The 13,041-nt window shown below is 43.7% G+C and overlaps 1 protein-coding gene across 1 annotated transcript; it reads left to right on the forward strand.

Annotated features, from left to right (window-relative positions):
• Window positions 1-419: 419 nt before the first annotated feature.
• On the forward strand, window positions 420-9,346 carry LOC311109761 (serine/threonine-protein kinase 16-like). Its single transcript, XM_084152739.1, has 7 exons — window positions 420-472; window positions 3,421-3,535; window positions 3,754-3,973; window positions 4,168-4,301; window positions 4,483-4,699; window positions 4,954-5,075; window positions 7,561-9,346. Exons 2-7 carry the CDS (start codon window positions 3,450-3,452, stop codon window positions 7,697-7,699), a joined length of 918 nt encoding a protein of 305 aa, XP_084008865.1. The 5' UTR covers window positions 420-472; window positions 3,421-3,449; the 3' UTR covers window positions 7,700-9,346.
• The last annotated feature ends 3,695 nt before the right edge of the window (window positions 9,347-13,041 follow it).

Below are 13,041 nucleotides of genomic sequence, written 5' to 3' on the forward strand. Positions count from 1 at the left end.
AAATGTGTGTAGGTCACCTAAATCATCAGAAAAATTGCCCCTCCTGAGAATTTTTTCAGGAGCCGCCACTGCGCATGGCAATAGCCTCAATGCCGCTGCCCATGCGGTCACAGACGCTATAATGGCACGGATACAAAGATAAGTCCTTTGGCCTGTTCGCGTATATTGATCCCGCCTGCCTTCCATCTTTGAGGTCATGTATTTCCATTGTTAGTGTTCACTTGACTATCTTGTCAATATAATAGACAATCTTTGATTGGTACCGCGTTCGAAACAACTTGGAACTCGGAAAAAAACGATTTGAACGGTCATCCAACTCGGAATTCCAACTCCGGCATCTTTCAAGAGCTCCGGCTTGAAAATCACTTCCCACTTTTGAACGCGGCATTAGATCACAGGCTGCGTCATCATTACGCGTTTTATGTACACGGAAGTAACCAGCAGAAAACAAAAAACAGGACGCAGACAGAAGGTAATTTCTATATACAACGCTAACAAACGTAAATGTCCCCATATATTTTCACCACACGTTTATCAATATCTCTATCAGATAATATTGGCTAATCAGGATTGATCTGCATGCTGACTATGCTGTTATCTTGTAGATCGCTTGTATTCTCCTACCGGTGTGTGCCACGTTACCAAACAAAATCCTACACTTTTTTAAAGGTTTAGTGAAAGTATATTTGCTTATGGTGTTGCCACTGCTGTAAAGAACCAATACACATCATTTCGGCAGATTACAACCAAGAGTCGCTGTAGCGCGGTTAGGCCAGTAACCGAAAGGTGAAACGTGCCCTTGAGCAAGGCCAGTGGCGGCTCCTGAAAAAATTCTCAGGAGGGGCAATTTTTCTGATGATTTAGGTGACCTACACACATTTAAAAAAAGATATGTCCAGCAACAACATGAAGACAGGGGCAGCATATAAGTCAATACCAGAAGCATTTATTGACTGATCTCAAAAGTGTTGGCTTACCAGGGTTGGTGGAGCCCTCAGTTTCATCTTTGCCTCGCAAAGCTAACTCAAACACTCCGCAAAACTTCACACACTGGATTAGCCGGCTGAGGATGTGGCGGTTCTTGCTAATGTCGTAGTAAATATATTTGTTATAGTGAATATGGAATATGATATGTTGAGTAAAATGTTGTGCTAAGATCTATTTAGGTCAGGAGCTGGTTATAAGTTCTGTTCCTATCCAATAACAATGGACAAAAGGGTCCTATCTTGTCAGCCTTGTCAGCAGGTGGCCAAGGACAACACCCACGCCATAGGCCTCTCAGTTCTTCCAACTCACGAGTTCTTGCTCTGAGGACACACACACACACAAACACACACACACACACACATCATCACTGTTAAACACACACACACACACACACATCATCACTGTTAAACACACACACACACACACACACACACAAAAATCCCCTCTCTTAGGCTGAACATTTGAAGACAGAGAACCCGACTCAGAGCCAATGCAACAGTGACAGTAGCCTGCAGGGGACCTCGCCCAACTCATCAGGACCAATCAGAAGATCAGAACTACTAGATTGAACCTACTTCATTTATTGCATAAAATGTCTGCACACAATGTTTCGGGGCTCTCTTCAGATAATAATAATAATAATAATAATAATATGCCATTTAGCAGACGCTTTTATCCAAAGCGACTTACAGTCATGCGTGCATACATTTTTGTGTATGGGTGGTCCCGGGGATCGAACCCACTACCTTGGCGTTACAAGCACCATGCTCTACCAGCTGAGCTACAGAAAGTGGATACTCATGGATGCGCATTGCAATTGTAAAATGTCAACACAATTGGAGACACCACGTCATTTTTGGAGACATGTTATTGACAGTAAACTATTGTAGATGCGACTGCTAACTAACTAAAACATTTTAGCTGGCTAGCTAATCATCTTAGCTAAATGTGGGGCAAACAATTCAGTTATTTACCGTTAATTTGAGGGATTGGGGTGAAAGAAATCGAGTTACATAGTGATACTTTACGATATACTGTATTGACAATATCGCAATATTTTAGCGCTAGTTGGCTGTACCTGCACCAAAACACCATTATTGTTCCTTCATAGCTTGTTCTCAATCTTTTCACATTGGGAGCCAATTTGTTTTCAGCACTTTTATTTCCATGACTGATCAAAACTCGTTCTCATGGCTTTCTGATCCCTCTGCAACAGACATATGGTGCGCAATAAAATCACAGTATCGAATCGCAATACGTATAGAATCATGAGACTCGCAATGCTGATGCATATATCTTATCGTGAGGTTCCTGGCAATTCCCAGCCCAAGTTCATTTTTAAGAGTTTGACGAACGGGTCCGTGAACGCGATTCCAGATATATTTACCTCTGAATAAACTGCCCTTATTACACCATATCCACATCCAGTAAACTTGTGATTATCAACACTAACCTCATCGTTGTGGCGGCGGACAGCTAGCCTGTATCCCTCGTCATCCAGTTGAGTGAGTGGCAATGTCTTTTTTCGTTCGTACCAATTTTTGGAAAATCCTCGGGTGTAGGACTTTCCGCCTTTAGTAGAAACCTGTTGAATTATTAAATTTGGTCTGGGAGGTCCTAATTGTTTCGTTGCCAATTTATCTTCATTTGTTCGCCGACAAAAAGGAACTTCTTTCAAACAATCCACTCTTTTCTCAGTTACGTTCATGGTTACGTAACGTATGACGAAAGCGCGTAAGTGCAAGCCCACAGACACCCATTGAGATTGTATTGAAGGCTCTGAAATTTGAAAAAAATAGATTTTACATGGGAGTCTATGACAGAAGTTCTGGGCGATTTTCAATCTGACTGAAATCGCCCCAAAAGGGGGTGGAGCCATTTGAAGCACGACTTTAGCCTGATTCGACATTTAGTGGCAGTGTGGCACTGTGGCAGATCAGACGTATAGATTACAACACTGATAACTACTGTTGCCGTGATATAATTGATTAGAAAAAAAATCCCTTCCTTTTCCCGTTTGGCAGTGCGTCGCCCATATCGCCCTATTGAACAGGCCGTCCCTGAGCAAGGCACATACCCCTACTTTCTCCAGGGTCACCGTTGATAATGGAAGACCCTGGCCGTGACCCCACTCTCCAATGGTGTCTCAGGGAGAGTTGGGATATGCGAAAAACATTTACCAATTCACACATGCGTAAATAGGACAAATATAAGCACCCACCAAATGCTTATTATTATCAATCGCACAGGCGACAGTGAATTATTTATGACATAGATTTCATGTTGCAGTCTGTTTTTTACACAAATATATCCCATACTCTCTCTCTCCCATGGCTTTGCGCTTGACCTCTCACTTTCAATTCCACTAAACCCTGTGTCTTCCTTTACCTCTTATGCCCTCCATATCTCCCTCTCTCTCTCTCTCTCTGTCAGTCTGTGTGTTGAGCTATGCCCCAGAGAGGATGGGTCAGACCCTGTGTATCTGTTCCCGTGGCTCCATCACCATCGACAACAAAAGATACTACTTCATCCAGAAACTAGATGAAGGGTAAAACCGACCGCATCAGTAAAACACTTATCTATTCTACATGGCAGACGATCACCCCCCCCCCCCACACACACACACACACATGCAATTGTATTTCAGGGTTCTGTAACGTTACATCTTACTGATCAGGACCCTGGTTTTTGTCTACCTCTCCATTTTCTCCTGCGCTCTCTCTCTCGTCATTTACCGTCCCCCTTCCATCCCTCCCCTCCTCCCAGAGGGTTCAGCTATGTGGACCTGGTGGAGGGGGTGCAGGATGGGCGTTTCTACGCCCTGAAGAGGATCCTGTGCCATGACCGGGAGGGTCACCGGGAGGCCCAGACGGAGGTGGAGATGCACCGTCTCTTCAGCCACCCCAACATCCTGGGCCTGGCCGGGCACACCTTCATAGAGCGGGGGGGCAAGAGTGAGGCCTGGATACTGCTGCCCTACGTCCAGGTGTGTGCGTGTGTGTGTGTATTAGAGCCCGACCGTTGTTTAGTTTTGGGTCCGATACCGTTTTTTTTGTGGGGACAAAAGTTACTGATACATCTGCCGATATACTGTTTTACAGCGTGGAAATGAAAAAGTGTGTATGCCTGTATGTATGCGTCTATGTATTCATGCCTGTGTGTGTGTGTGGGCTCCTACAGAAGGGCAGTCTGTGGTCAGTGCTAGAGAAACTGAGGGACAAGGGCAGCTTCATGCCAGAGAGACGCATCCTAAAGGTTCTACAGGGCATCTGTTCTGGACTGAAGGCCATGCATGACAGAGACTACGCACACAGGTACAGGCTACTACTGCTATTACACACACATGATTGTGGTTAAAATTAGAATGAGGCTCTCCATCTCTATCCCTCTCTTTACCTCTCTCTCTCTTCCTCTTTATTTCTCTCCTCTATCGCTCTCTATCTCTCCCTCTCTCTCCACTATCCTCTCTCTCCACTCTCCTCTCCTCTCTCTCAGAGACCTGAAGCCTACCAATGTACTCCTGGAGGAGGATGACAGGCCTCTGCTGATGGACCTGGGTTCTATGAACCGCTCCAGGATGGAGGTCAAGGGGACCAGGGAGGCCATGACAGTACAGGACTGGGCAGCTCAGAGGTGTACTATATCGTACCGTGCCCCAGAGCTCTTTAACGTGGAGAGCCACTGCGTCATCGATGACCGCACAGACATCTGGGTAACGCACACTACAGTACTACCCCCTTCTCACTTTAGTTTTGGTCTGTGGAAACTGTCAGTATTGTACAAGAGATATAACATGGACCAATTTGTCATAACAGAGATTGTCTTTACCATTGGATTGTGCGATGCTGTTTTGACTCTAGCCATGAAGTCAACATGTTGAGTACCAGTTAGATTGGTATCTCTCTGTCTCCATCATGCCTGGTGTTTGTTGACCATGTAGAGACAGTATTCGCTCTCTCTCTCCAGTCTCTGGGTTGTGTACTGTACAGCATGATGTTCCTGGAAGGGCCCTATGACATGGTGTTCCAGAAGGGAGACAGTGTGGCCCTCGCTGTCCAGAACCCTGTTACTATCCCTCAGCCCTGCAGGTCAGTCCCCCCGGCTAGCTAACCCTAACCCAGTTACTATCCCTCAACCCTGCAGGTCAGTCCCCCCCGGCTAGCTAACCTTAACCAAGTTACTATCCCTCAACCCTGTAGGTCAGTTCCCCTGGCTATCTAACCCTAACTCTACCCTTAACCCTAGCTTCATGTTCACATCCCGGTTCAACCTTACCCCTCGCCTCAACCACAACCTACCCCTAGCCTCAACCACAACCTACCCCTAGCCTCAACCACAACCTTAACCCTAGTCTCAACCACAGCCTTAACCCTAGTCTCAACCATAGCCTTAACCCTAGTCTCAACCACAACCTTAACCCTAGTCTCAACCACAACCTTAACCCTAGTCTCAACCACAACCTACCCCTAGCCTCAACCACAACCTTAACCCTAGTCTCAACCACAACCTTAACCCTAGTCTCAACCACAACCTTAACCCTAGTCTCAACCACAACCTTATCCCTAGTCTCAACCACAACCTTAACCCTAGTCTCAACCACAACCTTAACCCTAGTCTCAACCACAACATTAACCCTAGTCTCAACCACAACATTAACCCTAGTCTCAACCACAACATTAACCCTAGTCTCAACCACAACATTAACCCTAGTCTCAACCACAACATTAACCCTAGCCTCAACCACAACCTACCCCTAGCCTCAACCACAACCTACCCCTAGCCTCAACCACAACCTACCCCTAGCCTCAACCACAACCTAACCCTAGTCTCAACCACAACCTTAACCCTAGTCTCAACCACAACCTAACCCTAGTCTCAACCACAACCTAACCCTCAACCTACCCCTAGGCTCAACCACATCCCTAACCCTAGGCTCAACCACAACCCTAACCCTAGGCTCAACCACAACCCTAACCCTAGGCTCAACCACAACCCTAACCCTAGGCTCAACCACAACCCTAACCCTAGGCTCAACCACAACCCTAACCCTAGGCTCAACCACAACCCTAACCCTAGGCTCAACCACAACCCTAACCTCAACCACAACCACAACCCTAGGCTCAACCACAACCCTAGGCTCAACCACAACCCTAGGCTCAACCACAACCCTAGGCTCAACCACAACCCTAGGCTCAACCACAACCCTAGGCTCAACCACAACCCTAACCCTAGGCTCAACCACAACCCTAGGCTCAACCACAACCCTAGGCTCAACCTTAACCCTAACCCTCATCCACAACCTTAACCCTAGCCTCATCCTCAACCACAACCTAAACCCTAACCACAACCTTAACCCTAGCCTCAACCCTAACCCCAAGTCACCATCCCTCAGCCCTACAGGTCAGCCAGTCCCCCCCTAGTTACTCTTCAATCCATCACCCTCTCAGCTTTCAAGGCTAGCAGACTAGAATGTATTGATTCCAAATCGGCACCTACCACCTAGGCACTCCTGCAGATCTAAAAGGATTGGATAGGTTGAAGCATTTTTTCATCTTGGCCTTTTTTAGGTTGTATGGAATTTATACAATTTATAGTATGTGTTTTTTCTCCAGTTACTCTGGTAGTTTCTCAGTATATATTTGTTCTCTAGTTACTCTGGTAGTTTCTCAGTATATATTTGTTCTCTAGTTACTCTGGTAGTTTCTCAGTATATATTTGTTCTCCAGTTACTCAGGTAGTTTCTCAGTATATATTTGTTCTCTAGTTACTCTGGTAGTTTCTCAGTATATATTTGTTCTCTAGTTACTCTGGTAGTTTCTCAGTATATATTTGTTCTCCAGTTACTCTGGTAGTTTCTCAGTATATATTTGTTCTCTAGTTACTCTGGTAGTTTCTCAGTATATATTTGTTCTCTAGTTACTCTGGTAGTTTCTCAGTATATATTTGTTCTCCAGTTACTCTGGTAGTTTCTCAGTATATATTTGTTCTCCAGTTACTCAGGTAGTTTCTCAGTATATATTTGTTCTCTAGTTACTCTGGTAGTTTCTCAGTATATATTTGTTCTCTAGTTACTCTGGTAGTTTCTCAGTATATATTTGTTCTCTAGTTACTCTGGTAGTTTCTCAGTATATATTTGTTCTCCAGTTACTCTGGTAGTTTCTCAGTATATATTTGTTCTCCAGTTACTCAGGTAGTTTCTCAGTATATATTTGTTCTCTAGTTACTCTGGTAGTTTCTCAGTATATATTTGTTCTCTAGTTACTCTGGTAGTTTCTCAGTATATATTTGTTCTCCAGTTACTCTGGTAGTTTCTCAGTATATATTTGTTCTCCAGTTACTTTGGTAGTTTCTCAGTATATATTTTTCTCTAGTTACTCTGGTAGTTTCTCAGTATATATTTGTTCTCCAGTTACTCTGGTAGTTTCTCAGTATATATTTGTTCTCCAGTTACTCTGGTAGTTTCTCAGTATATATTTTTCTCTAGTTACTCTGGTAGTTTCTCAGTATATATTTTTCTCTAGTTACTCTGGTAGTTTCTCAGTGTCTTATGGGTGTTTTGTTGTTCCCCTCCAGTTACTCTGAAGGCCTGCAGAACCTGCTGAGCTCCATCATGGTGTCCAACCCCCAGGAAAGACCCGACGTCAACTGGATCCTGGACCAGATACAGGACATGACGTGTTCCAGCCCCAACACCCAGACCAACATGGTATGATGCTCCTGATCGGGGAACCCTGGCAAGCCTGGTTCCTCTCTAGTTCCTCCATCTGTGGGTGATTAACTTTATGACCTCTGGACTGTTGTGATGGCGACCCTGACTTTGTCGGTTTTCTTCTACTCTTAGAAGCTCAGGGGATCCTACCCCAAACACACACACACACGCACGCTATTCTGCAGTTGAAACCACATAGACGCATGTCACAAGTCCTCACTGTCCTCCATATGCATGTGCAACAATATGCTCCTACACAGTGTTGGTCAACTCCACATCCAGCACCCCTTGTGGAAATTGAGAATTGCGTGGAGCCATTTTATGACTGCTAGTGAATAGGAAACCCCATGGGTTAAAATATCATCAGACACTACAGTTGAAGGGGGCACCGGACCAGGAAAAGGACCTATGGTAAATTCCAGACAGATGGTTGCCATGGAAACTTACTCAGCCATATCTGATATCAACTTCAAAGGGATTTTTATAATAACTTAATTCCAGACCTGGGTTCAAATACTTTTTCTGTATATTTGAGTATTTTCAAATCCGCAGGCCAAATTTTATTTATTTATTTGAGTATTTGAATGGTTATTTGTAAAAACCAAATAGTCGACCAAATTGTATTTGAAAGTATTTTCAAATACCTGGGTTAAATGCATGGAAGTGTATTTGAGTCAGTGTGTATGAGTATTTTCAAATACTTTCAAAGTGTATTTTCAAATACATTCCAATATTCAACTACTTGTTTTTTCAAATAAAGGTTATCTGAGTACTTGTTTTGAAATGTATTGAAAAGCAATTGAAATACCTGAAATAGTATTTTGAACCCACGTCTGCTTGATTCATCCTTATCACATCCGAATGTCTTTCAAGTCCATCATAACTGTATTTATTTTTTATCATCACATAATGCTATACTGTAACAATTTTCCATTTATGACACTCATTTAGGCCTGTATGTATTTTGCATTACCTCACATGATTCTGTTTTGAGTGTCAATAGGAAGATCAGTTAATCTTGTTTTTAGTCTCTCAGCAGGTTTTTCTCAGTTAACTCTTACTACAGTTGCTTGATAGGAACCTTTTAATGGTTGCTTTTAAAAATTATTATTTTTGTATGTGCATCTATTTAAGGATACATTGTTTATTTGTCTATGTATATGCTATATGAATATTTTGTAAATAGGCTAATGAAGTTGGAATGCAGGCATTATTGATGATTTAAATGGAACAATCCTGGAATTTGAGATATTGTGATAAAATAATAGGGTATTGGATAATACTTTAAATACAAATTTAGCAACACTGAAGGCTTTGCTTGTTTCTCATAAGATCGATGTTTAAATGCTTTATAGTTTTTATTTTTTTTACATTTGTGGTATAACTTAATTTGTTATGTATAAGAGGGCCCTTTTCCCAACATTTTAGAATTATGAGAGGCCTGACTGTCTTGAGGTTGTCATGTGGCTTTTATTCCACACGGGGGAGACCATGTCCTACAAGTTGGTCAAAGCAGACTGAGTCTGCCGGTGTCTCAAACGTTGTCTGTCTTCGCTTAGCCAGACCTGTAGATCTGAGAAAGGCTCACTCAATATGTGAACATATGCAAAACCTCTCTGAAACCAGGAAATAAAATGATAATGATTCTGATTGGTCCTTTCTCTTTTTACTCCAACACATCCACGCTCCATGGTAACATTACATTAGCCAATACCTACCCTTGCAGTTGAAAAAAAGGGCAGGGCCAGTGTTTTGATTGGATGTTTAAATGTTACTTACACTGGGATTATTATATGTGAAGAAACAAGGATCAGCCTGATACCAGAGAGAACCAGAAGGTGCAGCTGGAAGCTCAGGCCAGATAACCCTCAGCTGGTAGCTGTTTACACATCCCTTTACATTGCTTTAAGTGTGTGTGCACAGCCACAGTCTTGGATGGGCTGTGTGTGTGGACGGCAAGGTATGAAACAATTATCAGGAACTGTTTAGGCGCCTAGATTTACAGCCCTGTGGGTCACTAGGGTCAAAGTGACGTCGTACCTCACTCCTCGTCCTAATCAATCTCAGACAGTCATAAACCTCACACACACAAAACCCACGGCAGAAACGACTGACACAAGAAAACACACACACTAACACTAGAGGAATTCATTACACTTTAATTAATGTTTTCCCCAACCAAGTGCACCTTCATACAGGAGGTCGGCCCACCCATTGTCCAGACTCCCCTGGGACCGTATTCATTACACACAGACTGTGTTTACGGGTTGAGGAGAGGGAGGGACTCCCATTGGCCCAGCAGGTTGAGCAGGAGAGGGAGGGACCCCCATTGGCCCAGCAGGTTGAGGAAGAGAGGAGAGGGACCCCCATTGGTCCAGCACCTTTATATTTACCATCATCTGCCTGATGATGTCATGCAATACAAGCACAAGGTCAACACAATGCTGCTTCCATTTCAACACCCAACTTCCTGTTCTTTTCCTTTGTGAGTCCATGAAGGCCATGGACGGGTGTGTGTGTCGTTGTGTGTTGCTTTGTTTGATTGTGTCTGTGTGCAGGTGTAAGTCTTGTCTAGATGTGTTTTTATCTTTGATTGTGTTTCATTGTGAAGGTCTATTACCAATACCGTAATTAGTCCCCACCCCCCCCAGTACTCAGAGCGGCGCTCACACCATAAACCATTTGGATGCTTTATTGATTTGGTGATGAATCAATTAGTGAATTATTTAATGAGCTGGGAATTATGGGTCAGTGCTGAACTGCTCCCACCCTGCACTGTTCCCAGGTCTCTCTAAATCATCATCACTTCATCACTACCTGCTTAGGCTAGTTGAGTGTGTGTCAGATAAACAGTCTCCCAAACCTCTACACCAGTACATTGGGTGTGTAGGCAATATGGCCAGGATATCCATCTTATCTTTAAAGTTCTGATGTGTATGCAGCAGACTCTTTCTCCAGCCAAAGCAGTAACACACCTGATATAACTAATCAACGAATCATAGTCTTCAATCTAGACTTTATTAGTTTAATCAGTTGTGGGGTTTGGGGGGGCTTTAATCAGCTTTAATATTGCAAATAGATTGTGGCTTCTATCAATATAATTGTCTGCATCATTTCCAATCCTCAATATATATTTTTTATAAATATATTTATTAGTTTAACTTTAAATATATACAGTAAATTCTAAAAACCAGTTTTTGCTTTGTCATTATGGGGTATTGTGTGTAGATTGCTGAGGATTTTGTATTTATTTAATCAATTTTAGAATAAGGCTGTAACGTTACAAAATGTGGAAAAAGTCAAGGGGTCTGAATACTTTTCGAAAGCACTGTATATCATTTAAAATATATGTTCATTTATTATTTTCCCCTAACCCTACCACCCTTCCCCTAATTGGAGTAAACTAATGGACAACAACACTTAGACATTTTACGGACACAATACATTTTACAATAGTTATCTCTTGTTTGTTTTTAGTTCCATCAGTCCCATCAGGTGTGTTTCTTCTTTGTCTGGAGCAAAAGCCTGATCCCATAACGGCCCTATGAAAGATTGGACCAAATTGTTTCTGGACACTGGACAGGGTCCTACTCTCAAAGACGTTTAAATTGGCTCTGTTGCCCTGAGAGAGGAGAGTAGGAAACAAACACATATGGACATTATGTCCAGCCCATTGAGTGTCTGAGTTATGAGTTCCACTTATGGCAGCCAGGGGAGCTTTTTTAAGAGCCGGCTTTTTGCATGCTCATTAATTCCGGGAAGTGTTTGGGTTAAAATGCATAATGAGTTCATTAAGGGGGATTGGCGTAATCAGGAAAGGTATCGGCTTAATTACTGGCGACGCGCCAAGGCCAACGCTCTCCCTCTCTTCTCTTTCCTGGTCGGGTCCCTGAAACCTGTCCTGGCCGGTAGCAGTAGCGCTAGCACTCTCTAATCTAATTAAGTGTACAAAATGCTACGCGCTAACGTCACCCCTGGGAGCAATTAGCAGGAGAGAGATTGAGAGATCCCTGCTGGGCATTTTACTCCCTGGCATGAGATTCCCTATGTCAGTTAGCTGATTGCATTGATTATATTTATTTGTAACAGCTTTTCAGGTCATTTCATCTGCAACGGTGAGAGCAACACGTTGGCCCGGAGACATTTATTTTTATTCATTCATTCTTTATTTAGGCCCCAGGGTTGTTCTGCCAAGTGATCAGATGAGAGTGTACCTCAACAAAACCTATTTTTTGGGGTAGTTAGGTGAGGAGGGGGGGATTATTTTTTATTGGCCACCGGGTCAGAACAGGTGGGGTGTTATTGATGCTTTTAAAAGCATCACAACTCTTTCACCAGCTGGATGGGAATGTGCTGATGGATGCAGGAAAGTGGCATAAACGGGCAAACGGGACAAGAGCAAAGACACACACACATAGCATAGTTATGCATGCACTCACACCAGTGGAGGCTGCTGAGGGGAGGACGGCTCATAATAATGGCTGGAATGGAGTCAATGGAATGGTATCAAACACCTGGAAACCACGTGTTTGATGTGGTTGATACCATTCCATTGACTCCATTCCAGACATTATTATGAGCCGTCCTCCCCTCAGCAGCCTCCACTGACTCACACACAAACACACACACACACACATATAGCCATGTCGCTCACACACTAACACCAACACCGGTCCTTCATGTATAACTATTTTGCTCTTTAAAAATAAAAATGTAACATACAGCTCATGAGAGCAGCTCATGTTTTAGCCTAATAATAGACCAGAGTACCATGTTTGGTTGATTCTCTGAAACAGATGTGTTAGAGCTGGGCTGGAACAAAAGCCAACACACCCGTAGTGGAGAGCGCAGGTTTAATTGGTGGATCAGGAGTTAATTTAAGTAGATTAGACAACGAAGACGACAAGATACTCTAGCGGTGCGCCGGTCGTTAGGGGTGACGGGGCGAGAGCCAATTAGCTGATTAAACCGCCCAGCACAGCCAACGAGCAGCCGGCGGAGGGGAGGGGCCTGGTGATTGATGGGAGGGGGAGTGTTTGTGTAGCTTGTCAGAGAGTTGTCGCTGAATGAGTGAAATGTCTTCATCAATTTGGAGCCATTACCATGTCAAAAGGAGAGGATGGTGCTTAAAGGAGGGGAGGAGAGGAGTAGAGGAGGGGAGGGAGGGGAGGAGAGGAGAGGAGGAGAGGAGGGGAGGGAGGGGAGGAGAGGAGCAATGTGTGCCCATCTGTACACTCACGGCTGCTCTGCAGATGATCAATCTGATACGCACACGCACACACACACACACACACACACACACACACACACACACACACACACACACACACACACACACACACATT

The sequence above is a fragment of the Coregonus lavaretus genome, assembly GCF_964263955.1.
Source record: "Coregonus lavaretus genome assembly, chromosome: 35".
Classification (NCBI taxonomy): domain Eukaryota; kingdom Metazoa; phylum Chordata; class Actinopteri; order Salmoniformes; family Salmonidae; genus Coregonus; species Coregonus lavaretus.